Source organism: Giraffa tippelskirchi, chromosome 7 (assembly GCF_054371585.1).
Source record: "Giraffa tippelskirchi isolate mGirTip1 chromosome 7, T2T-mGirTip1v1.2.pri, whole genome shotgun sequence".
Classification (NCBI taxonomy): Eukaryota; Metazoa; Chordata; class Mammalia; order Artiodactyla; family Giraffidae; genus Giraffa; species Giraffa tippelskirchi.
The window spans coordinates 116,602,815-116,630,502 of NC_137281.1; the positions used below are offsets into that span (position 1 = coordinate 116,602,815).

At 40.4% G+C, this 27,688-nt stretch overlaps 1 protein-coding gene across 2 annotated transcripts; it reads left to right on the top strand.

Moving 5' to 3' along the window:
- Window positions 1-2,128: 2,128 nt before the first annotated feature.
- PYGO1 (pygopus family PHD finger 1) lies at window positions 2,129-27,233 on the top strand. 2 transcript variants are annotated; one of them, XM_081510252.1, is made up of 4 exons: window positions 2,129-2,339; window positions 2,638-2,742; window positions 24,009-24,094; window positions 25,153-27,233. In XM_081510252.1, exons 2-4 carry the CDS (start codon window positions 2,694-2,696, stop codon window positions 26,275-26,277), a joined length of 1,260 nt encoding a protein of 419 aa, XP_081366378.1. In that variant the 5' UTR covers window positions 2,129-2,339; window positions 2,638-2,693; the 3' UTR covers window positions 26,278-27,233. The 2 variants fall into 2 exon arrangements, with proteins under 2 accessions (XP_081366378.1, XP_081366379.1); XM_081510253.1 differs by lacking the exon at window positions 2,129-2,339 and having other exon boundaries at window positions 2,349-2,742.
- The last annotated feature ends 455 nt before the right edge of the window (window positions 27,234-27,688 follow it).

The window sequence follows — 27,688 nt, forward strand, 5'->3', positions numbered from 1 at the left end:
TTTCTCTGGCACTCCCCTTAGACTGCTGGCTACACATTCGCCAGTCAGGTCAGGATCTTAGCCTGGAGAGTGAGAGCTCTAACTCAGTTTGAAGGGTGTAGCTCCTCCTTATATTTGCATTTCTCCTATTTTTGGATCTTTCCTGTAGCTCAGATGGTAAAGAATCTGCCTGCAATGAAAGAGGCCTGGGTTCGATCCCTGGGTCAGAAAGATCCTCTGGAGAAGGGAATGGCAATCCACTCCAGTATTCTTGCCTGGAGAATCCCATGGACAGAGGATCCTGGCAGGCCACAGTCCATGGGGTCGCAAAGAGTCGGACACGACTGAGTGACTTCACTTTCACTTTTCACTTTCATGCATTGGAGAAGGAAATGGCAACCCACTCCAGTGTTCTTGCCTGGAGAATCCCAGGACGGGGGAGCCTGGTGGGCTGCCGTCTATGGGGTCGCACCGAGTCGGACACGACTGAAGCGACTTAGCAGCAGCAGCAGCAGCTTTAGGAAATACAATAAAGAATTCAAAATCTCTTAGCCATAATTTTTCCCAACCACTTTTCTTGCACTAAGGATCATATAAGGAATCTCTGTTTCCATATTACCTGATATTTTCAAAGTGCTTTCACATCTTCTCTCAACGACCATGTGAGTTAGAATATAGGATCCAATACTTAGCATTTGCTTGAGTTTATCACACTTGACAGAATCCTGTTGATCTAGTTGACTAAGGACCACTTCCAGTCTGTTATTCACGCATTCATTCAACAACAACAAAATTTTGAACACTTGCCAGTCACTGTTAGGTACCAAAGTATAGCATACTGCATAAAATTCCTGGCTGTATGGAGCTTACATTCTAGCTGTGGGGCCTGCGCTGTTGGGGGGGTGGGGGGTCAGTGGGTGGTTCTCCTTACAGGTGCCTCCTGTAAAAATTTTCCTAGCCTATCCTAGTCTGAATCTTAAAATTAGAATTTTCTCTCCAAACCTATTAAATGAGAAAGGGTAACATTTGTTCCATGGCCATACCATATTCTGTCTTTGAAGCTGATTCCTCTGCTTTGGTGCTTGTCTGTCACATAGTTCTTAGGACTATGTGCTATCAGCTATCAGCTTCATGTTTACACCTGTTCTGTCATTATCTGTGCAACTCAATGAGTTCTATGGGTCTTGTCTTCGAAAGGAAGAGACTCCTGTTTGTAATCATATGATTAATGAGTGCTTCTCAGTGATTCTGGATCAGAATGGTCAGTGTCTCACCTGATTGAAGATTAAAGTCGACACCCTCAGGATGAGGGTGAATGTCTTTAGTAGAACTGGAAACCTAACAAACAGGGAAAACATTTCCGTGAAAGTCAAAGAATGTCAGTCAGAAGAGATCTCAGAGATGTGGCCCCACTGCCTTTTAAAGATCAGAAATCTGAGACTCAGAGAGGTTACTTAAGTTGCCTTAGGTCACACAGCATAAATGGATGTGGAATCAGTAATCATACAATCACACGGCTTTGTGTGTGTGTGTTGGGGGGGAGAGGGCAGGCGGGGTCCTTCTCCTAAAATTTAACGTCTACATCAGGCTCAGGTGCCCCATCACTCCCAAACCCACCCTCCTTTCTTATATTAATTTCGCATTGCTTTCTGGAGAATCAGGTCGTGAAAACTTGCAGTTGTGGCATTCTACAAACAGGTGTCCAGACCACGGACACGGAGTGGGGAATCTGGGTCTCCACTTGCCCGCGAACTCTCCAGCTCCCGTATACAAAGTTTTCTCGGTTCGTACGTTCCTCTTTCAGATCCCTGGCCGCGAGGCCAAGATGCCTGCTGCGGCCTCGGAAGAAGTTCGGAGATGCTGATTCCTCGAAGAAGCCGGGGCGCGTCGGCCGCCGAGCCGGGCGTCCTCGGGCCCGGCGGCAGCGGCGGCGACGGAGGGGAGCGCCGCGCGCGGGGCAGCGCGGGGCTGGGCGGGGCGGCCCCTAGGCGCGCGCTGCCCGCCCCGACTTCCAGGGCCGCGGGCCCGCTAGCCCCGCGCGGAGCGAGAGGCGCGCGCGGGCCGTGGGGGCTGGGCCGGGGCGGAGCGCTAGGCGGCGGCGGGAGGCGCCGCGGGACCAGGCAGCGGCCCCCGCCTCCCCGCGAAGTCCGTCCCCGCGCGGGGCTGGGGAGCTCGGGGCGGGGAAGCCGCGGGGCCGCGCCACGTCCCTCGCCCGCCCCAGAGCGGGTTTTGCAGGCGGCTCCAGGCTGGGGGCTTTTGTGTCTGCGACTCGAGAGCGGCGAGAGCACAAACCTCCTCCTCAGAGGGCGCTGTGAGTGCGCCGCCTGGGCCCGGCCGCCCGCCTCCCGGCTCCCCTGTCAGCGGCTCCTGAGGCGGCGGCGGCGGCGAAGAAGGAGTGGGAGGAGGCGGCGGCGGCGGCGCACTCGTCCTCCGCACACGCCGGCCCCGGGCGGGGGGCCGCCCCGAGGCCGCGCTCCCGCCGCCGCCGCTGAACCCGGCCGGACCCCGCACGCCGCCCGGCCGCCCGGAGGCCTCGTCCTCCTTCCAAACTTTGCAAAGTCGGCCCGCGTCCCTGCCGCCCTCGGCCGCGCCTCAGCTCGGAGGCTCGCCTCGCAGCCGCAGCGGCCCCGCGAGCAGGAGGAGGAGCCGCCGCCGCAGCATCAAAGAGACCGAATTCCCGCGGCCTGGGGGGGAGTCATGCTTTGCGGTCTGTAATGTCAGCAGAACAGGAGAAGGATCCCATTTCGCTGAAGAGAGTTCGAGGTAACCGAGAAGGGCGCCGGGTTGAGGGGAGCCGGGTGAGCGGGGCGCGCGGGGGCCGCGTGCCCGGCCGCCGGGAGGCCACGGGGCTCTGTCCGGGCCTAACTCCGCGCAGCCCGCGTCCCGCCTGCGCCCCGGGGCTCGGGCTGCGGTCGAAGGCGCGCGGCCCCGGGGCTCGCCCGCCCCCAAGACCCCCGCGCCGGGCCCTGGCCGCCCCGACTTTGTGTTAGGAGGCAGTTGAAGCTGCACTCCGCATCCCTTCATACCCCGCTTCTCGCCCACCTTACCTCGTTGGCCAGACACAGCACAATAGGCAGCTCAGAGGGTGAGAAAGAAACACCCCCGGTAGAGACCACGAACGATGCCTACCCCCCACAAAAAAGTAAGTTGGACCGCACAGGAGTTGACGCTCTTGCAGAAGGTGTGCCGGGCCTTCAGGTCTCTCCCGGTCCCCCTTCCCACCCTCCGAAAGACAACAAACATGCAGCTTATTTTCCTTAGGAGAGGAGAAACTATATGCATTCAAAACGTTTTCCTCTATTGGCTTATGGATAAGAAGCAAGTCGCCCCAAATCAGTTTTACACACGGTCGGTCGGCTGGCTTCTTCCTAGCACACGAGTTAGGAATTTCCCTGCTGCCTTACTAAGAAATATCAGAGGGAACGTGTGCCAGACAAAAGATACTGCCTGTAAGTTCAGACGTCAAGTGCCGGCTCGAAATTTGGGGAGTGTCCGCCAGCTCTTTATTTCTAGCGTTCAATAAGGTTAAGGTTGAAAGTCCTAAAGTTGAAGTCATACAGTTTGCTCATTAAGCAAATATTTATTGAACATCTACTCTGTGCTCGGCACTGTTTTTGACACTGGGATACCACGGTGAACAAAGCAAAAAGACCATCTTCACTCACCAGGAATTCAAACTCGTGGGGGAAACAGATGATGAACAATTGAAAGGTATAAAATGTCAAATGGTAAGTGCTATGGAAAAGATCAAAGCAGGAAGAGTGGGTAGAAAGTATGTATGGGGGTGAGGAGGTAGTGATTATTTATAAGAGGGCTCACCTGGAAGATGAAATTTGGCAAAGATCCAAAGGGAGTGATAGAGCAGAGCTCTATGGATATACGTGGGAATAGCAGTGTCGGCAAGAGGAACAGCAAGTGCAAAGGCCCTGGGTCTGGAATTTGCCTAGTGTGCTCAAGCAGCTGCATAGAAACTCTTGTAAGTGGCATGGAGTGAGCAAAGGGACAGTAGAGTGAACTGAGCTGAAGGATAGGGTGAGTGTGTATTGGGGGTCTTGGGAGCCATTGAAAGATTTTACTTTGGCTTGCACTCTGAGATAGGTGCTGGATGGTTTTGTCTAGGAGAGTGACTGATGTGACTTAGGTTTTTACTTGCCGCTGTGTGGAGAATAGACTGTAGAGAACAAGGGCTAACAAGGGAGGCTAGTTAGGAGGCTATTGTAATAAACCTTTCATCCAAACAAGATAAAGTGCTTTATAAATCAGTAGTAAGGTAAATTTCCAGTTGATTTAAGTGATGTAGAGACCAAGGACCACAGCCATTCATCTGTGTTTTTGTTCCTTGTGACTAGAGATTAAATCTGTAGAACTGGCTTGAGACACAATGACAATGTGGAATCCAAATAACATCACTTGAGTTTAGATAGAGATTGATTTTCTTAACCATTTAAGCAAAAACATAATTTAGAGCAGAATATTGTTTTTACCGGCTTAACATCAGTACAATCTTTCTCTTGGTGAAGATTTTCTATTTCAACTTTTCTCTTAGTGGTTATGAGTTGCCAAAGCCTTTAAGGAGTAGACTTTATGAAATAGTTATTTCTTTGATATGTGTACCATATTGTTTTGCCTATTATTATAAATTACTTTGGGTTTGAAGGAAAAGAAATCGTTATCAAGTTTATACCTTTGAATTCAATTGTCAGTCTTAATCAAGTGTAATTTTAAATAAAATTGATGGGTATTTCATTGTGGGTCAAGAGCACAGATCTATCTTCGCTTTGTTACAACTAGTGGTTTTAACTTAGATGTTGGGAGTTCACTCAGGTGTCAGCTCAAGAATACTGTGAGAGTTAAGTACCAGAATAAAAGACAAAGCACTTTTTTAAAATAAAAAGCCAATATGAAGAGGAGTTTTTATAATAAGTCGTTTTGTACTAATTAGAACATTAATTTTTAAAGCATTCTAAAATTATTTTATAATCCATAAAAGATACCAGTATATCTACATGAGCTCTTCTGAAGCACAGTTCTGCTGAACTTCATTGCCCTGAAGCTTTTTGGTTATAATTTATATCATCTGACTGCTTATAAGAATGTGGTGTTTGCAGAACATAATCTCTTGAACAGTGCTTCTCAAGCTGTTTCTCCACCCATTGATCTACATAGACAGACTTTTTAATGGTTATGTATTTCATGTGTATAAAAAAATGTAAGTCATCAAACCTCTAGCTGAGGATAAGGCTAAGATATAGACAATAGATAGATAGACATATATAGGTAGATAGATCTCTCTACATATCTGTATATGTATAGATATATATGTATAGATATGCATATATATGTATAGATATACCTATCTATGCATATATCTCTACATGTGTCTATCTATAGAGAGACCTATATATATTTTTAATTTTAGAAGAATTATTAGAAAATAATTTTATAGGTGTAACTCAGATATGGCAAAATTAGGACAACATGAATGACTTAAGGACTTTATAATAGTATACTCTGTAGACCTAAAGCATCATGATCCATTAGGATGCTTATAAAAAATGTAGCTTCCTGGACCCACAGAATTAGGATTTCTGAGAGAGTTCTCTGCATCCTTAACAAGCTCTCCTGGTGGTCCCTGTGTACACAAAAGCTTGAGAACTGCTGCTGTTGGTAGACCTAGATTATGATAGGTAAGTGGACCAGAGGAAGCGGATTGGTAGTTTTCCAAACTTGTCCTGATATTTTAATATTAGATTCAGAGTTCATATTTGGTGGCAAAGTATCTTTCTCATATTTCCTACCAGTTCTTACCACCTCCCAAACCCTCAGCCCTTGATTGAAAGACAGATCCATGAGGATATGTACAATATCTTGATTATTTTTCTGTTTCTTCCCTAACTACCTTGCTCACAGTAGATACTGAATGAATTAATGAGTGACTACATGGAGGAACTCATTCATATCTGTATGCTGCTTTCAGATTGTCCATAGCCCCTCCCACCAATTTTTACTTGCCCTTTTCCCTTAGAATGTTACCATCATCCTTATTTTAACCAACAATCCTGTTATCCAGTATTCTTAGCACTCTTAGGTGTTGATCTGATGACAGTGTTCGTTCATTTATTCAAATATTTATTGGGTAGACAGTGGGAATACATTGATAAGACATATCGCTTGTCTTCACCAACTTTTAGTGTCGTCTGGGATACTGAAAAGTAATCTTTACAAACAGCGTGATAAGTGCTGTGATCGTCTGTGGAAAAATAAACATATAACCCCTCTTTAAGGGAGTCAAGGAAGGCCTCCTGGAGGAAAGTTTTAAGAAGCAGTGGGTGTTCCTTCGTTTTAAACGTTGTAGAAAGAGCAGCAAGGAGGATGAGGGGTGAGAAGAAGATCTAGGAACTTAGTGATGATTTTGAGAAGGCACTTTTGGGAGAAAACCCCATTTCAAAGTACTGAATATTAAGTGGTGAAGATGTGATTTAAAAGAAGCTTGGTGGCAGAAGGAAATAGGTAGCCAATAGCTTGGAAGGAGTCAAGATAAAGTTTGTATGGATTCTCTTTGTTTACTTTTTCTCCCTTGAAAAATGATAGACATATTAGTAGACCAATAGAAGGACCTGATTTAGAGGAAGAGGGGAGAAACTGAAAAAGCAACAGAAAAAGAGGATAATTCATTAATAAGGCATTCAGTACATTTAAAAAAATATCTACAGTGTGCCAGGTACTCGCTGTTGTGGAAGCTGGGCGTGAAACAGACAAGGCTGCTATCCTCATAAATCAAGTTTCTGCATATGAGAGAAGGAATAGCATCAAGGATGCAAATGAAGAGTTAGAGAATAAAAGAGAAAATGAAGAAGAAAAGCAAATTTAGAGATGAAGAAGGAAGTTGAAGCATTCATTTCAGATGAAATGCTATTTTTTTACATAAATGCCACATTTATTGTTTCAAATACAATTCTGTCTGATTTATTACTGATTTTGCATGGAAAAATTAAGACAGCTGACATTATATGACTCATGTCAGAACTGTGCTGAACAGTATATAGTATCAAGATAATTCCATCTAGACTATGAATAAATGATAGTTCTTTAGTAGAAATTTCACTAGTCATGAGGCAAAAGTGATTAAGTAGCTATCTGCTTTTAAAAGACTGTACACCCTCAGGTGAAAAGCTTTTAACCAGAGTTGAAATGACATTGGAGAGGTGAGGATGTATTTTAGAGTGGCATAATAACACAGAAATGTCACAGAAGCATACAAGGTAGACTGTACTAAAAAAAATATGGACCATCTTGATAAGAGGAGTGTATGGAAGATTTGGGTTAAGATAGAAGAGGAAGCATAATTTACATAGTCATAGAATTAAGGGAAAGAACTGGTGAGAGAAAGTCTAAAGGACAGGATTTTGAGGGGGATTGTTGTTTTGTTTTATTATTTAATTAGCATATGTAAGGACTAGGCAGAGTGTCAGGAAAGCAAGTTTGGTGTTCAGCATGTTGAATGTATCCCCTTGGGATGCTGCAGAGTATGCAATGGATATACATGGTTTGGAACTGAGGCGGGTGGTCTGAGCCAGAAATAGAGATCTGGAAGTTATCAGTAAACATGTGAATATTAATTTGATGCCTTGGGAGTAGATGAGCTTACCCAAGAGAGTGGAAAGTTAGAATAAAAAAGCATTGAGAAAAGCAACTTTGGGAACACTAATGTTTAGGAGATAAGAGGGAAAAGAGGGCACTGAAAAACAGAATGGCAAGGAGTAGCCAGAGAGATAGAGAAGAAAAACAAAAGAGAATGGTGTCACAGATATATAAAAGAATAAATTTATGAGGGAGTGATAAATGGGTTTTGTTGTTAACAAATGAAAGGTGTCTGTGAGACCTTCAGCATGCTCTTTGTCCCATATTCCCTAACCTGATAAATATCATTTATTTAGTAACCCAAACCCATCCCCCACTGCAACTCAGCACTGTCCCAAAGTACTAGATATTCTGTCTTAGTCTGTTTTGCACCCATCATCTCCTAGTCTTTCCACAGCTACTTCTTTAGTTCAGATTTTGCTTATCTCTTTGATTATTACACTAACCCTGTCACTGGTTTCAGTGACCCATTTTGTCTTTTTTAACCCATTTTCCACATTGCTACTTACTGCTGGTGATAAATAACTACCATTTATTAAGTACTTACCAAGCAGTTTTCTAAACAGAATAAGTATGTACTCTAGAGATCATCTAGAGTACATCAGTGGATCATCTTGCTTAATCATCTCAATAACCCTGTAAGTTATGTTATTATTCTAGGTTTAAATTGAGGAATTGATGTTCAGAGAGATTTAGTAATATGTGGTAATGTAACATATTCAAGTCTGCCTGCTAAGTTGCTTCAGTCATGTCTGACTCTTTGTGACCCCATTGACTGTAGCCTGCCAGGCTCCCCCTCCATGGGGTTTTCCTAGCTAGAATATTAGAGTGGGTTGCCGTTTCCTCCTCCAGGGAATCTTCCTGACCCAGGGATAGAACCTTCGCCTCTGGTGTCTCCTGCATTGGCAGGCAGGAACTTTACCACTAGCGCCACCTGGGAAGCTCATATTCAAGTCTACCCAGCTAGTAAGTGGCAAAGCTAGAACTTAAATTCTGGGGCCTCAAATCCTAGCCACATAGTGCTCCCCAAACACAGTTTAGTCACATTACTCTTTTTTGTAAAATTCTTCTTTGGTTTCCCGTTGCATTTCTGATGAAAATCCAACCTTCTTATGTTGACCCAATCCAACATTCCTATATTCTTATTTGACCCAGGCCTACCACTTAGTCATCCATCCTTTGTATTCATGAAATGTTCATCCTTGTCTCCCATACTCCATTTCTGAAATATTCACATTTCCCCTCTAGATGTCATAAGCTCTCTTGCCTTTACATTTTTCTTTGCACATTCTGTTCCTTCTGCTAGGCATGTCCTCTTCTTTTTCCTAACTTTGGTAAGACACCCATCCTCAAAGCATCAGCTCCATTGAGACCTCCCATTATTAGAGGTGTTATGTATAGAGTCAGCTTTCCACTTGGACACCATCTACTCACCCTTCTCAGCTTTACCTTTGTGGGCAGCCTTAAACTTCATGCACCACAGTTATGCAGCGATTGTTAGTTTGGGGAGAACAGCTGGCACAGGAACCACAGATATTCGAAAACTTAAATGACTGAGGTTGAGGGCTTTCCTAATTTAATACTTATTACATGCCCAGATTGATATAGGTTTGAGGCATCATATAGTGGACACTTTCTGCCATTATTTTGAAAAGGAAATAATGTGTTTTTCATCTCAGTCATATAAGGCCATTTTGCCAAATGCTTGATGGAATTCATGTAACACTGTATTCACAATGTTTCCATTCCATGGTAGAGACCAGTATTATAAAAGTATATGTTTCAGGTGAAGATAAAGCTGTTTAGCTAAGAAGCTCACATCCAACTGACATTATATGTTAGATTTCTGGACTGTTATGAAAAACTGATATTTGAGTGTCCAGTGATTGTGTCGTCACTGCTGGTTATTAGATATTTTGATAGGATGTTAAATACTATAGAAACTGAAGTAAAGTGCACTAGTGATAAAGTTTAGTCTGAAGGAAAACAAAATGAGGACTAGCAATTGAGTGTCTACTCTGTGCCAGGCAATGTATTAGGTACTGTATTAGGCAATGTATTAGCCCAGTCTGTTTGGGCTGCTGTAACAGAATACCGTAGACTGGGTGGCTTGTAAACAACAGATATTTTATTTCTTACTATTGTTTTTTTAAAAACCTTTATTTACTTATTTATTTGTGGCTGTGGTGGATGTTTGTTTCTGTGCACAAGCTTTTCTCTAGTTGCGGCGTACAGGGGCTACTCTGGTTGCAGTGTGCACGCTTCTCATTGCAGTGGCTTCTGTCGTTGCAGAGCACAGGCTGTAGGGTGGCCAGACTTTAGTAGTCACCCCGCACAGGCTCAGTAGTTGTGGTGCACATGCTTAGTTGTCCTGCAATCATGTGGATTCTTCCCAGATCAGGGATCAAACTCGTGTCCCCTGCTTTGGCAGGCAGATTCTTAAACACTGGACCACCAGGGAAGTCCTATTTCTTACAGTTCTGACAGCTAGAAAATCTGAAAGCAAGGAGCCAGCAGACTTGGTGTCTGGTGAAGACCCACTTCGTGGTTCATAGACAAGTCTTCCTACTCTGTCCTAATATGGAAAGGGGTGAGGAAACTCTCCTAGGTCTGTTTTATAGGGGCAGACAGAGCCCACTTGACCTAATCACCTGTCAAAGACCCCACCTCCTAATACCATCACACTGAGATTAGGATTTCAACATAAACATTTTTGAGGACAAAACCTGGTTTGAGTCAAATCAGTCTAGAGTACATACTTATTCTAGTACATTCACATATTAAAATACACACTTGGAATAATGCTGAAGCAGGCCTGTTTACAGAAAAATATTAGAATACTCATTGGAAGGACTGATGCTGAAGCTCAAATACTTTGGCCACCTGATGCGAAGAGCCGACTCATTGGAAAAGACCCTCATGCTGGGAAAGTTGAGGGCAAGAGGAGAAGGGAGTGACAGAGGATGAGATGGTTGGATGGCATCATCGACTCAATGGACTTGAGTGTGAGCAAACTCTGGGAGATAGTGAAGGACAGGGAAGCCTGGTATGCTACAGTCCATGGGGTCGCAAAGAGTCAGATGCAACTGAACGACTGAACAACAACAAAAATGTTTTAAAATAATGTAGTCACATTACTTATGAGAACAGTTACTATCACAAACCAAACCATAATTGTGAATAAAATGAGCTTAATAAAATAAAATTTAAAATATATGAGGCACACTATTATCTAGTGTACAAGAATAATGTTGCCAAAATAGATTGAGTCTTAAACCTAAAGAATAAAGAAGTTGTACCTAGACCAAGAAAAAACCATAAGAGGCCTAAAGTAAATAATACACACTTTAAAAAATGAAAAAATCCACTCTTTAAGAAATAAAAAGTGCTTACAAATACTTCCCTGGTGGCTCAGATGGTAAAGAATCCACCTGCAGTATGGAAGACCCGGGTTTGGCCCCTGGGTTGGGACAATTCCCTGGAGAAGGGAACAGCTACCCACTCCATATTCTGGCCTGGAGAATTCCACAGACTGTATAGCCCAAGGGGGTTGCAAAGAGTCAGACACTACTGAGCAACTTTCACTTTCACTTTGGCTTCCCTGGTGGCTCAGAAGGTAGTGTCTGCCTGCAGTGCAGGAGACCCAGGTTTAGTCCTTGGGTCAGGAGGACCCCTGGTTAAAGAAATGACAACCCAATCCAGTATTCTTGCCTGGAAAATCCCGCAGATGGAGGAGCCTGTCAGGGCATGGTCCGTGGGGTTGCGAAGCATCGGATACAACTGAGTGACTAACACACACAAATAAATGATTTTATCCTTATAAATGAGTTTCATATAAAAATCATTAATTTGTAGAGTCTTTAGATGGGAAAAAATAGCTTCATTTAATATATTGAACACTCCCCTGAGACGATAAGGAAAGAAACAAGCTTCCAGATCTACATAAAAGGTGAAAGTTTATTTTACTTAATTGAGATTGATTGACATAATGAAGGGTGATAATATATAGATTAAATTCCTTTACTTTCTTAGAATGAGAGAGGTTTCTTTCTCTATCATGGACATCACTCTTTCCAACTTCTCTGCCCCTTGTGCGTTAGGAGGGCACTGGGCAGGTAGGAGTGAAGAGATGAGATTAAGAAGTTGAAGAATTAACAAAAGGATCAGAGTAGCCATTGTTATAACAAGCCTTGGAAGTTCCCCTTTTCTTGGTTCCATGCCCCAGAGCTCTCAACTTCTGGCTGAATGGTCATGGTTTCCCTTGCAGAGTGTAGAGCAGATAGAAGCTTTGGCATCAAGTTATTAAGATAACCTAAATAACTACCTCTATAACCACTACTTGCCCTTCTTCTGGATTTTGGCCTTGCAACTTCATTTCTAAGGGGTAATAATTACATAAATTCTTGGTAGCTTGTATTCTAATTAGCCCCAATGAGCATGAATCTGATTTAACATGACTTATTACATCATGGAGATGACAGAACCAGCATTATTACAGACAGTGATGGGAGGGACCTAGGTAAGGCCAAGAGTCAAGCCATTGGAAATGCCATCATTAACTTTTTAGATGAATAATCAGTGGGGCAACAGAGAACAGTGGGAACTTGAAGGATTGTTTTATGGAGGAAAATATTAACTCTTAAATAAAAAAGTAATACTATAAAATTCAGTTTTCAAAAAAGAATTTTAGATGGCTTTGCTCACAGATTACTTGAAAATATGGAATTTATTTAAATGATTCCAAATGTCAGAGTTATGCCTTACAATAAATATAGCAATTATTATTAAAGTTTTAGAAAGTGAACAGAGATGGTAGAGTACATTTTGTTCATCTTTAAATTATAGTATTTTAATAGAAAAAGTTGCAGTTATTCAGTAATCTTAATAATGCTGTGAAAGGTAATTTATATGTACTAGAAGAGACTAATGTATTAATCAGTTCAGTTCAGTCGCTCAGTTGTGTCTGACTCTTTGCAATCCCATGGACTGCAGCACGCCAGGCCTCCCTGTCCATTACCAACTCCTGGAGTTTACTCAAAGTCATGTCCATTGAGTCAGTGATGCCATCCAACCAGCTCATCCTCTGTCGTCCCCTTCTCCTTCTGCCTTCAACCTTTCCCAGCATCAGGGTCTTTTCAAATGAGTCAGTTCTTCGCATTGGGTGGCCAAAGTATTGGAGTTTCAGCTTCAGCATCAGTCCTTCCACTGAATATTCAGGACTGATTTCCTTTAGGATGAACTGGTTGGATCTTCTTTCAGTCCAAGGGACTCTCAAAGGTCTTCTCCAACACCACAGTCCAAAAGCATCACTTCTTCAATGCTCAGCTTTCTTTATAGTCCAACTCTCACATCCATACACGACTACTGGAAAAACTATAGCTTTGACTAGATGGACCTTTGTTGCCAAAGTAATGTCTCTTCTTTTTAATATGCTGTCTAGATTGGTCATAACTTTTCTTCCAAGGAGCAAGTATCTTTTAATTTCGTGGCTGCAGTCACCATCTGCAGTGATTTTGGAGCCCCAAAAATTAAAGTCAGCCACTGTTTCCACTGTTTGCCCATCTATTTGCCATGAAGTGATGGGACTGGATGCCATGATCTTAGTTTTCTGAATGCTGAGTTTTAAGTCAACTTTTTCACTCTTCTTTTTTACTTTCATCAAGAGGCTCTTTAGTTCTTCTTTGCTTTCTGCCATAAGGGTGGTGTCATCTGCATATCTGAGGTTATTGATATTTCTCCCAGCAATCTAGATTCCAGCTTCTGCTTCTTCCAGCCCAGCATTTCTCATGATGTACTCTGCATATAAGTTAAATAAGCAGGGTGGCAATATACAGCCTTGACGTACTCCTTTTCCTATTTGGAACCAGTCTGTTGTTCCATGTCCAGTTCTAACTGTTGCTTCTTGACCTGCATAGAGATTTCTCAGGAGGCAGGTCAGGTGGTCTGGTATTCCCATCTCTTTCAGAATTTTCCACAGTTTGTTGTGACCCACACAGTCAAAGGCTTTGGCATTGTCAATAAAGCAGAAATAGATGTTTTTCTGGAACGCTCTTGCTTTTTCAGTGATCCAGCGAATGTTGGCAATTTGATCTCTGGTTCCTCTGCCTTTTCTAAAACCAGCTTGAACATCTGGAATTTCATGGTTCACGTATTGTTGCAGCCTGGCTTGGAGAATTTTGAGCATTACTTTGCTAGCGTGTGAGATGAGATGAGTGCAATTGTGTGGTAGTTTGAGCATTCTTTGGCATTGCCTTTCTTTGAGATTGGAATGAAAACTGACCTTTTCCAGTCCTGTGGCCACTGCTGCATTTTCCAAATTTGCTGACATATTGAGTGCAGCACTTTCACAGCCTCATCTTTGAGGATTTGAAATAGCTCAACTGGAATTCCATTACCTCCCCTAGCTTTGTTCATAGTGATGCTTCCTAAGGCCCACTTGACTTCACATTCCAGGATGTCTGGCTCTAGATGAGTGATCACACCATCGTGATTATCTGGGTCGTGAAGATCTTTTTTGTACAGTTCTTCTGTGTATTCTTGCCACCTCTTCTTAATATCTTCTGCTTCTGTTAGGTCCCTACCATTTCTGTCCTTTATTGAGCCCATCTTTGCATGAAACGTTCCCTTGGTATCTCTAATTTTCTTGAAGAGATCTGTAGTCTTTCCCAATCTATTGTTTTCCTCTATTTCTTTGCACTGATCACTGAGGAAGGCCTTTCTTGTCTCTCCTTGCTGTTCTTTGGAACTCTGCATTCAAATGGGTATATCTTTCCTTTTCTCCTTTGCCTTTTGCTTCTTTTCTTTTCACAGCTATTTGTAAGGCCTCCTCAGACAACGATTTTGCTTTTTTGCATTTCTTTTTCTTGGGGATGGTCTTGAGCACTGCCTCCTGTACAATGTCAGGAACCTCCATCTGTAGTTCTTCAGGCACTGTCTATCGGATCTAATCTCTTGAATCTATTTGTCACTTCCACTGTATAATCATAAGGGATTTGACTTAGGTCCTACCTGAATGGTCTGGTGGTTTTCCCTCCTTCTTCAACTTAAGTCTGAATTTGGCAATAAGGAGTTCATGATCTGAGCCACAGTCAGCTCCTAGTCTTGTTTTTGCTGACTGTATAGAGCTTCTCTATCTTTGGCTGCAAAGAATATAATCAGTCTGATATCGGTGTTGACCATCTGGTGATGTCCATGTGTAGAGTCTTCTCTTGTGTTGTTGGAAGAGTGTGTTTGCTATGACCAGTGCGTTTTCTTGGCAGAATTCTTATTAGCCTTTACCCTGCTTCATTCTGTACTCCAAGGCCAAATTTGCCTGTTACTCCAGTTGTTTCTTGGCTTCCTACTTTTGCATTCCAGTCCTTATAATGAAAAGGATCTCTTTTTTGGGTGTATTAATCAATTTTTATTATTAAGCATTACCTATTTCTATTTACACTTTTGTTATGATGAAGTACCCATAACAAATGTTAGGAAAGACAGGGCTTTGATGTTTGGCCCCTTTGTTTCTTTATATAGTCACTTTATTATTTGACCTCAAGCCCATTGCTAATTCTGTTCTACAGAATTTCTAGGTATTCAGATTCAAGAACAACACATTTCTCTTTTCAGTATGTTAGTATATACTGTTATGGAAAACTGGATGCAAATTGTTAATATGAACTCATTAGTTCATTTTATATAGGTTACTGAAAGTTATATATTGATAAGAGGTTTAGTCATTCTTGAACCATCTGATTTTGAATAAATGACCTTAAGGAGTGAACTGGATCTGTCTTAGTTCTTTACTTACCACCTACTCAAGTGGGATTACCATGCCAAATTAGAATTGAAAGATTCCCTTTATTATTTTTTTATTTAAAAATTTTTAATGGTCACAACTATATTTTATTTCAGTGAATGTGTTTATCTTTCCCAGCTTGTAGTTTTTTTAAATTGAAGTGTAGTTGATTTCAATATTATATTAGTTTTAGGTGTACAAATAGTGGTTCAATATTTTTTATAGATTATAAACTCCTAAGATAGGAGTTCTTTAGTTTGATCCAGAGGTTTCCACTTTTGCCTTTTGTGGGCCATTGAGGAAGACATTATATGTATAAGATTTCTGGAAGGCAAACTTATATCTTAGAAATTAGATAAACTTAGTTTTACTTAAACAACAAAGCAAAAATAAATAAGTTGGACTTCACCAAAATTAAAAACTTACATGTTTTACATCTGATAAGATTCTAGTATCCTTAATATATATGTAAAGAATTCTTAAAACATAACAGAAAAGACAATCTAACTGAAAAAATAGGCAAAGAACTTGAATAAGCATTTCTGCAAAGAAGATCAATAAATACATCAAAGGGTAGTCAACATCATTAGTAATTTTGGAAATGCAAATTAAAAGCACAAGGAGATACCACTTCACACTCACTAAAGTCACTATTAAAATAAAAAAACACAAAATAAATCCTGGGGGGAATATGCAGAAATTAGAACCCTCAGACTTCAGAAGTGGGGAACGTAAAATGATGCAGCCACTGTAGAAAACAGCCTAATGTTTCCTCAAAATGTTGACCATAGAGATATCATGACTCAGCAACTCCACTCCTAGGTGTATACCCAAGAGAATTGAAAATACACATTCATTAAAAAACGTGTACATAAATGCATTATTCATAGTTTCTCCAAAATAGAAACAACCCAGATGTTCACCAATTGATGACTGGATAAAAATAATGTGGAATGTTGTTCAGCCATAAAAAAGAATGTAGTAGTAATACATAAAATAACACGGCTGAACCTTGAAAATATTATGCTAAGTGAAAGAAGCCAAACACAGAGCCACATATTATAGGGCTAAAGGTACGTGGTTTCTTTTGGGGATGATGATAATGTTCTGAAATTAAATAGCGGTGATAAGTTACACTGCTTGGTGGTGGTGAATATGCTAAAAACAAAACAAAAACCCATTGAATTGCACACCTAAAAGCAAAAGAAAACAAGTCCTAGTTTCAGATTTCAGAGCTGCTTTTTACCAGAGGTATGGCTCATACCTTTACAATTTCATTTCTCTTTGTTTCTTTTTTAAAATGGGGATGATTTTCCTCATGGGTTTGTTATGAAGATTAAGTGAAGGAACATTGATATAGTTAGATAGAAACTACTAAGATAGGATGCTAGAACAAAACCACGGAGTCTTTTCTTAAATTTCAAGTGAAATGAACCAAAACGGTTTAAAAAAAATAAATAAGCCGGCAAACAATAGCAGCAACAAACAAGGGAAGTGGCACAGGCCAGTAACATAAATCTGGAACAGGCTGAAATCTGGATCACTGTTTTAGGCTTCTAAAACAACCCTTTTCTCTTGGGAGCTGTTGGTGATTTACAAAATTTTGAGAATTCTCACTAAGTAACCCCAAGTCTGGTGAAAAGCAAATTAAATGAGTGTTCTTACTGTCTCACTGTTTTGAGTGAGGGAAAAAAAACGAGTAAAACAGGTTTGTTGTTGTTTTTAAAGGACTCTCTCTGAGAGAAAAGAAGTCTTCAGGGATACAAGGTGAATAAGACAACACAAGGGAATACTCTAATGTGAGTGGGTTACTGCACCTTACAAGTAGGTAGATATGCACTTAACAAAACCTCAAAATTAAGAGCCTGGATGTTTCAAGAAAACATGATAGGTTAATAACCTTACTAAGATAGGCAAACATTTTAAAGAGAATATCCAGTCTAATAAATGTAACATTCATATAGGGTTTATTGTAGGAATGTCAGGCTAGGTTTAACATTAAAATAATGTAAAGGAAAAGCATCATAAGATTAGATACATACCACCTAAGCCAAGAAAACCATCTAAGCCAGGCAAACAACCTTAGATACGAATAAAAGGGAGTCAAAGTCACACACATTAAATCAGAGCTTAAAAGGTCTGGGCAAAGTTTCAAGGTAAAAATAAAAGCATGATAATTACTCAGACATACTATAGCAAACTAATGAACTAACACACATAGAGAAGAAAAAGAAAAACAGCATGCAGGAGATGAAGAAACCATAACCTACAGGACAAAAGGAAAAAGTAAAATTTATATAGTCCTCAACTTTGAATTCAGGAAGTGTCAACGTTATTTAAAGAAAAAAGAAAAACCATGTTTTTAATGTTTTTTATTTAATGTTTTTATTGATGTTTTCGCCTTAGAGAATTCTCTTTTGATGAAACATTTAGCATATTCATCATTTTAACTTATTTCTTTTTCCTTATTAAATTTGAATAAGTTAACATTCAATGGTTTTATTTAAAAATATCTCATTTTTGTAAAGATATTACTGTCAATGTTTATACACAGGAGTGAAAGTGGGTAGGTAGATAGTAAGCTAAAAGTCTGGACTGATGTTAACTTAGGAGTAATGATAGTTTCTGGCTGGTAGGGTTTGAGCTATGTATCAGTCAGGGTCTAGTCAGGAGGCAGAAACCATACCAATTATCTTTAACTTAAAGAATTTGATATAAAGTATTGCTAACAGATATTAAACTGGCAAAATGGAATACTAAAGATTTTACAGAGGTAACAACTGTGGGAAGAAGCTCCCTATGTCCTCATGGCTGTAGGACATAGGAAAGATGTTGGAATTATAAAAATATGTCCACTCACAAGAGGGACCCTGTGGAGTTTATAAACTCCGGTCTCTGAGAAGGGGTTGCTGCTTAGGCTTATAAATGCCCATGGGGTTAGAGGATGGTCCTAGTGACTCAGTGCTGATGTCTCTGAGGAGGGCACAACCAGGCTATCTGGGATAATATGTGCTCTAAAGAGAAACTGTTATTTTGTTCTAGATGGCTAGCCAGAACAAGGAGTACCTTTCCACTCATTAGAAGACTTCCTCTTTATCCCTCAATAGGGCTTTTAAAAAGTTTTTATTCATAGTCTCGCGCATTTCTTAAATTTATTGCTAGTTATTTTAGTTTAGTTTTGTTCCTGAAAATGAAAGCTTTTCTTTTCCTTTATCTTTTAATTTGTTGTGGTTTTTATATATGAAGGCTTTTGGTGTTTAAATATTAATTTAACTTCCAGGATCCTTACTAAAATTTTGTTATTGTTTGTCATAGTTTTTACCTCTACAGTATTTAAACTTGTCCTAAATAGCCCTTTTTGCCTTTTCATACTGTTCATGGGGTTCTCAGGCAAGAATACTGAAGTGGTTTGCCATTCCCTTCTCCAGTGGACCATATTCTGTCAGACCTCTCCACCATGACGCATCCGTCTTGGGTGGCCCCATATGGCATGGCTTAGTTTCATTGATTTAAACAAGGCTGTGGTCCATGTGATCAGATCGGCTAGTTGTCTGTGATTGTAGTTTCAGTCTGTCTGCCCTTTGATCCCCTCTCTCAGTGCCTACCGTATTACTTGGGTTTCTCTTACCTTGGATGTGGGGTCTCTCTTCACGGCTGCTCCAGCAAAGCGCAGCTGCCGCCCCTTACCTGGGACGTGGGGTAGCTCCTCTTGGCCGCCGCCCGTGACCTCGGGCATGGGGTAGCTCCAATCGGCCACTGAAAGATGAACTCCCCAGGTCGCTAGGTGCCCAAGATGCTACTGGAGATCAGTGGAGAAATAACTCCATAAAGAATGAAGGGATGGAGCCAAAGCAAAAACAACACCCAGTTGTGGATGGGACTGGTGAGAGAAGCAAGGTTCGATGCTGTAAAGAGCAATATTGCATAGGAACCTGGAATGTTAGGTCCATGAATCAAGGCAAATTGGAAGTGGTCAAACAGGAGATGACAAGAGTGAACATCAACATTCTAGGAATCAGTGAACTAAGATGGACTGGAATGGGTGAATTTAACTCAGATGACCATTATATCTACTACTGTGGGCAGGAATCCCTTAGAAGAAATGGAGTAGCCATCACAGTCAACAGAAGAGTCTGAAATGCAGTACTTGGATGCAATCTCAAAAACGACAGAATGATCTCTGTTTGTTTCCAAGGCAAACCATTCAATATTGCAGTAATCCAAGTCTATGCCCCTACCAGTAACGCCGAAGAAGCTGAAGTTGAATAGTTAGTTCTATGAAGACCTACAAGACCTTCTAGAACTAACACCCCAGAAAGATGTCCTTTTCATTATAGGGGATTGGAATGCCAAAGTAGGAAGTCAAGAAACACCTGGCGTAACAGGCAAATTTGGCCTTGGAGTACAGAATGAAGCAGAGTAAAGGCTAATAGAGTTCTGCCAAGAGAACACACTGGTCATAGCAAATACCCTTTTCCAACAACACAAGAGAAGACTCTACACATGGACATCACGAGATGGTCAACACCGAAATCAGATTGATTATATTCTTTGCAGCCAAAGATAGAGAAGCTCTATACAGTTAGCAAAAACAAGACTGGGAGCTGACTGTGGCTCAGATCATGCACTCCTTATTGCCAAACTCAGACTTAAATTGAAGAAAGTGGAGAAAACCACTAGACCATTCAGGTATGACCTAAATCAAATCCCTTATGACTATACAATAGAAGTGAGAAATAGATTTAAGGGACTAGATCTGATAGACAGAGTGCCTGATGAACTATGGATGGAGGTTCATGACATTGTACAGGAGACAGGGATCAAGACCATCCCCAAGAAAAAGAAATGCAAAAAAGCAAAATCGTTGTCTGAGGAGGCCTTACAAATAGCTGTGAAAAGAAGGAAAGCGAAAAGCAAAGGAGAAAAGGAAGGATATACTCATTTGAATGCAGAGTTCCAAAGAATAGCAAGAAGAGATAAGAAAGCCTTCCTCAGCGATCAATGCAAAGAAATAGAGGAAAACAATAGAATGGGAAAGACTAGAGATCTCTTCAAGAAAATTAGAGATACCAAGGGAACGTTTCATGCAAAGATGGGCTCAATAAAGGACAGAAATGGTAGGGACCTAACAGAAGCAGAAGATATTAAGAAGAGGTGGCAAGAATACACAGAAGAACTGTACAAAAAAGATCTTCACGACCCAGATAATCACGATGGTGTGATCACTCATCTAGAGCCAGACATCCTGGAATGTGAAGTCGAGTGGGCCTTAGGGAGCATCACTACGAACAAAGTTAGGGGAGGTGAAGGAATTCCAGTTGAGCTATTTCAAATCCTCAAAGATGAGGCTGTGAAAGTGCTGCACTCAATATGTCAGCAAATTTGGAAAATGCAGCAGTGGCCACAGGACTGGAAAAGGTCAGTTTTCATTCCAATCCCAAAAAAAGGCAATGCCAAAGAATGCTCAAACTACCGCATAATTGCACTCATCTCACACGCTAGTAAAGTAATGCTCAAAATTCTCCAAGCCCGTCTTCAGCAATACGTGAACCGTGAACTTCCAGATGTTCAAGCTGGGTTTAGAAAAGGCAGAGGAACCAGAGATCAAATTGCCAACATCCGATGGATCATCAAAAAAGCAAGCGAGTTCCAGAAGAACATCTATTTCTGCTTTTTTGACAATGCCAAAGCCTTTGACTGTGTGGATCACAACAAACTGTGGAAAATTCTGAAAGAGATGGGCATACCAAGCCACCTGACCTGCCTCTTGAGAAACCTGTATGCAGGTCAGGAAGCAACAGTTAGAACTGGACATAGAACAACAAACTGGTTCCAAACAGGAAAAGGAGTATGTCAAGGCTGTATATTGCCACCCTGCTTATTTAACTTATATGCAGAGTACATCATGAGAAATGCTGGGCTGGAGGAAGCACAAGCTGGAATAAAGATTGCTGGGAGAAATACCACTCTCAGATATGCAGATGACACCACCCTTATGGCAGAAAGTGAAGAAGAACTAAAGAGCCTCTTGATCAAAGTGAAATAGGAGAGTGAAAAAGGTGGCTTAAAGCTCAACATTCAGAAAACTAAGATCATGGCATCCAGTCCCATCACTTCATGGCAAATAGATGGGGAAACAGTGGCTGACTTCATTTTTCTGGGCTCCAAATTCACTGCAGATGGTGATTGCAGCCATGAAATTAAAAGATGCTTACTCCTTGGAAGGAAAGTTATGACCAACCTAGACAGCATATTAAAAAGCAGAGACATTACTTTGCCAACAAAGGTCCATCTAGTCAAGGCTATGGTTTTTCCAGTGGTCGTGTATGGATGTGAGAGCTGGACTATAGAGAAAGCTGAGCGCCGCCAAATTGATGCTTTTGAACTGTGGTGTTGGAGAAGACTCTTGAGAGTCCCTTGGACTGCAGGGAGATCCATCCAGTCCATCCTAAAGGAGATCAGTCCTGGATGTTCATTGGAAGGACTGATGTTGAAGCTGAAACTCCAATACTTTGGCCACCTCATGCGAAGAGCTGACTCATTTGAAAAGACCCTGATCCTGGGAAAAATTGAGGCAGGAGGAGAAGGGGATGACAGAGGATGAGAAGGTTTTATGGCATCACCAACTCGATGGACATGGGTTTGGGTGGACTCAGGGAGTTGGTGATGGACAGGGAGGCCTGGACAGGGAGGCCTGGCATGCTGCAATTCATGGGATCCCAAAGAGTCGGACACGACTGAGCGACTGAACTGAACTGAAATGAAATAGCCCTTACAGAAATCTGCTTTGCGTTTTGTTATATGTGGGACTATTGCCAACATGCTGATTTCTCTTTATTGACATGTACCATTTCTTTCCCTGAACTACTGTTGTGAAGATACCGTTACAGGTCTCCCTGCTCTGACCCCATTCTCATCACCAGTTTATTCTCAGCACAAATGCTAATGTAATCTTTTAAAAACACAAATCGTTTTACTTTCCTGTTTGAAATTCTTAAATGATCATCCACTGTTCTCCAAATATAATCCTGATTCCTTATCATAAACTACAAGGCTCTGTATCTCAGTCAGCTTGGGCTGCCATAACAAGATGCCATAGACTGGTTGGCTTAAACAACAGAAATTTATTTTCTCACAGTCTGGTGCTAGGAAGTCCAAGATTAAGGTGCCAGCCAGTTTGTCAGTTCCTGGTCAAAGCTTTCTTCCTGGATTGTAGGTATATTCCTATCTTCTTGTTGTGTCCTCATGTGGTCTTTCCCAGTGTATACATGAGGGAGGAAGGAAGGGAAGGGGAGAGAGAGAAAGGACAATCACTTTTTCTTCTTCTAAGTCCATTAATCCCATTATAAGGGACCCACCCTTGTGACCTGGTATGACCCTAGTTACCTCCCAAAGCCCTCATTTCGAAATGCTCTCACATTAGGGTTAGGGTTTCAATGTAGGAATCGTGGGGAGATACAGCAATCAGTCCATAACACTTTAAATTGATCTAGTCCCTGCCTGTCTCTTCAGCCTCTTCTGAAGGTACTCATCAGAGTTCAGTAACACACTGGCCTCTTTTAAATGTCTCAGACACATTCATGCTCCTTTCTTATTTATTCTGTCTGCCTACAGGCTTATTGTTCTGCTCTTCACGTGAGAGATTTTTTGCCATCTTTTAGGTCTCAGTTTAAGTATCTCTTTCTTAGAACCCACATGTATGAGCAAGTCTCCTATAATCCTCTGTCAACCCATTGAATTTATTTATTAATCTATTATAAATATGTATTATATGGCTACATATATGTGTACATAATTTTATTCTGTCTGCTTTTGTATATGTTCAGAATTCTTTGTAATAAAAAATGTGCTTTTTTAATGCAAAAAAGTTCCATTGATAAACTTACTTTTTAACATAGTCAAGCTTTTGCTTTTATTTGATCATATTGAGAGAATCATGCCCACATTCATTGTTGTATTTTGACAGTACCTTTCAGAATTAAAAGGCATATACTTTTGATGCCATAATTCTAGTTCTAGGAATGACTTGTACATGGATTTTCATTGCAGAACAGCAAAGGTTTGGAAACAATTGAAATCCATCAATAGGGAGGGGACTAGTTTAATGAATTATGGTATAATCATACTATGAAATACTACTCAGTTGTTAGAGAATGGAGCAGTTCTATATGTAATGGCATAGAATGATTTCCAAGTAAGAACTCAAGGTGCAAACCATTGTTCCATACTAAACATGCCATCGTTTTTGTACTCCCTAAAGGTATATTAGAATTAATCTAGATTATCTTTGGAAAGACGGAGAGAAACTAGCAACAGTATTTGCTTCAGGAATAGGAAACCAGATGACTGAAGGTTTGACAGTAGTATAGAGACTTACTTTTTCACTGAAAAAATAAATAAATAAAAAACAATGCTGTGGAAGTAGAAGGGAATGACTCTGGCTGAGATTATGGGGAAGACTTTTGAAGAACAAAGATAATAAAAGCTTAATACTACTTTTATCTAATAAAAATAGAAAACATATTAACAGGTAGCTGTAATATTGGTATGAAAGATATAAAATTTCACTTATGAATAGAAATATTATTTGGATGTATTTACTTATTTTTAGGTGGTGATAGTGGACTGGATGGGTTAGGAGGACCAGGTGTGCAACTAGGAAGCCCGGATAAGAAAAAACGCAAGACAAATACACAGGTAAATTGGCATTTTCTTTGTTAACAGTTTTTCTTCACTGATATGATCACACTATGAGGTAAATTTAACTTTGGTCATGGATTTTGTTTCCTATCCTCATTCTGAACCTAGTGGTAAATTCTGCAGTGATTGTATTTTTATTTATTTATTTAGTTTTTACTGTGCAACTCATGGCTATTATTGGACTGTAGGCCTAGAGTGAATATTGCAAGAAGGAAATGTAGGCAAATAAATTAAAATGCTTATTCTTATATCTGACTTCAAAGGAATAGATGCCTGTAGTTTTATGAAAAGATTTAAAAATATATGGACACAAGTTTAACCTGGAGTAATGTTCAACTATTATAATAAATCAGTATGTATGTACATAACATGAAGCAAAAAGCATCTTTTGTCTATAATCTGTGGTCGTAATAAACGTTTATAAATACTGACTTCCTTGGTTTAATCCTTTATAAAGTTGAAGCACTCTTTTTGTTATAAAATTGCAAGTGAATATGAAGTATGTACACATTACTTTTCTCCATTTTGGCTACACTGTTAAACTTGCAGTGTGACTAAAACTGGCAATTTATTTTTCTAGTCTGAGGTCTAGAACATAGTGCTTTGGGACTCCTTCAGTAGCTAGTCCCTGAAGTTTAGCCAGGAAAAAAAAATTTAGGTCCTGTTTACTGTTACTTAATTTTATAGCCATTTGGAGGTGTAAAAGTATTTTTAGTTAAAATTTTAAGTGAAAGATAATAGTTATAGGCTAGCATATTAAATGAAAATTATGGTAATGAAGCTTCTTTTGAAGACTGAATACATCCAGAGTTTGAAATAATTAATTTGAGCTCAAAAAAAAATAGCATGTTTCCTTTCCTAAATGAAAGAAACCTACACATTTTTATCATTAAATATAATTAAATATAAACATTATTTGGAATTGAAAGGTCAAGTGAAGAATTACATTTTCATAACACTTCAAAAGAAATTTAACTAAAACTGGGTTCATAAATGTTAACATTTATGACTTCTTTGATCAAAAACATGTATTTCACTTTACATTCTCATTTCAGGGGCCTTCTTTTCCTCCACTCTCTGAGTATGCTCCGCCACCGAATCCAAACTCTGACCATCTAGTGGCTGCTAATCCATTTGATGACAACTACAATACTATTTCCTATAAACCACTACCTTCATCAAATCCATATCTTGGCCCTGGGTATCCCGGCTTTGGAGGCTACAGCACATTCAGAATGCCACCTCACGTTCCTCCAAGAATGTCTTCCCCATACTGTGGTCCTTACTCACTCAGGAGTCAGCCACACCCATTTCCTCAGAATCCTCTGGGCATGGGTTTTAATCGACCTCATGCTTTTAACTTTGGGCCACATGATAATTCAAGTTTTGGAAATCCTTCTTACAATAATGCACTGACTCAGAATGTTAACATGCCTAATCAACATTTTAGACAAAATCCTGCTGAAAACTTCAATCAGATTCCTCCGCAGAATGCTAGCCAAGTATCTAACCCTGACTTGGCATCTAACTTTGTCCCTGGAAGTAATTCCAATTTTAGTTCTCCGTTAGAATCTAATCATTCTTTTATTCCTCCCCCAAACACTTTTGGTCAAGCAAAAGCACCACCCCCAAAACAAGACTTTAGTCAAGGAGCTACCAAAAACACAAATCAGAACTCCTCTGCTCATCCACCTCACTTAAACATGGATGACACAGTGAATCAGAGTAATATTGAATTAAAAAATGTGAATCGAAACAATGTCGTCAGTCAAGAGAACAGCCGTTCGAGTAGCACTGAAGCTACAAACAACAGCCATGCAAATGGGACACAGAGTAAACCACGGCAACCTAGAGGTGCCACAGATACGTGCCCCACTGAGAAAAGCAATAAATCTGCTCTCCACCCAAGCCGTCATGGGCATTCTTCTTCTGACCCAGTGTATCCTTGTGGAATTTGTACAAATGAAGTGAATGATGATCAGGATGCCATCTTATGTGAAGCCTCTTGTCAAAAATGGTTTCATCGGATCTGCACTGGAATGACCGAAACAGCTTATGGCCTCCTAACAGCAGAAGCGTCAGCAGTATGGGGCTGTGATACCTGTATGGCTGACAAAGATGTCCAGTTAATGCGCACTAGAGAAACATTCGGTCCCCCTGCAGTGGGCAGTGATGCATAATAACAGGCATTCACTTCAGTGTTTCCCCACCCTCTGTGTATTACAGAGGGTCAGTGACATGGGATTTTAATGTTTTACATAATTTTTTTAAATGCATACATGAAAATATTATTTACCTTTTAGATTTTATTAATACGCCATTGCTAGCGCATATTTTGTATTGTCTTGTTTGCTATTGTAAATAAAAATGATGTATGTGAGGGTGCATTAGAAAGTACTATACAAATAAATTTTAGTTGTTAATCGTAAAAGCCTCTTGAAGCTTCAAGATAATGTATAGCTAATGTAGGCAAGTTTTTACTTTTTTAAAAGTTACAATCATTGAAAAATGTGTCAGTTGACCCTTGAACAACACAAGTTTGAACTGCATATGTCCACTGATTTTCAGTAAAAGCATACTATAGTACTACATGATCCTTGGTTGGTTAAATCCTAGGATAGGAAAACACAGTTTTGGGGAGCTGACTGTAAAGTTGTATGCAGTTGTTTGACAGTGAAGAGATTGGCACCCCTAGCTCCCACAGTGTTCAAGGGTCAAGTGTATTTCAATGCTGAACTTTGGCAATATCAAATTAAACATTTAGTTTAAAGAATGTTTGAGAATCCATGTAACATGTTTTCAGAAAGAATATATGTAGCTAAAACATGAAAGCATACATTTTTATGGATCTTCTAACAAATAGTAGAGTATGACACCAGATTCCTCCCTTACTGGTGTCCCTGAAATTAGTGACTTTCATATTATCAAGTCAGTCTTTCCAGGATGTCTGTACAGATACAAGACAGATGTTAGCATATAGTAGATGTTCAATACGTATTTGTTGATGAACTTGTGGATTGTACCACATGAAATTGCTAACGTAAGATCAGTTGAAAATTGACTACAATTAGTAGAGTTGTCATAAAGGGTGTTTTTAGTTGTGCTATTTAGAAATATAACAATATTATGCTCTTCACTCTTGAGTTTTCCTTGATTATTGAGTTGTTTTGTTATTGTTTTCCAGAGAAATAAATAATACAGTATTCTCAGAAGAATTGAGAATACTTTTCTTGATATCATTTCAAACTAGGACATAGAAAAATGAATTTGGCCTTACAGGGCTCTGCTGGCAGAAGGACTACTCAGTGGTGGTTTGAAAAATCTTGTTCTTGGGATCTGAATTTAAAAATGAGCCTCACAGAAGTTCAAAATCCATTTTAAGTGAAGATCAATTAAGAGCCAAGGTGAGAGCTTACTCACGACCATTTGAGGCCCTGCAGGAGACACAAGTTTCTGCTGGGTCTGGGGAGAGTGTAAAAATAGACTTAAAGGTACTCTCTTGAGAGAAAATCAAGAATGGAGACAGTTGGAGGTACACTCATTAAGATTTGAAACAACAGAAACCTGTTTTTGGAGTGGATTAAAACCTGT

What these genes read in the sequence shown, in the direction of transcription:
- PYGO1 (XM_081510252.1), top strand. Translation starts at nt 2,694, where the DNA reads ATGTCAGCAGAACAGGAGAAGGATCCCATTTCGCTGAAGAGAGTTCGA. An exon ending in TTCGCTGAAGAGAGTTCGAG is followed by an intron (nt 2,743 to 24,008) that starts GTAACCGAGAAG and finishes ACTTATTTTTAG; the next exon opens with GTGGTGATAGTGGACTGGAT. An exon ending in AACGCAAGACAAATACACAG is followed by an intron (nt 24,095 to 25,152) that starts GTAAATTGGCAT and finishes TTCTCATTTCAG; the next exon opens with GGGCCTTCTTTTCCTCCACT.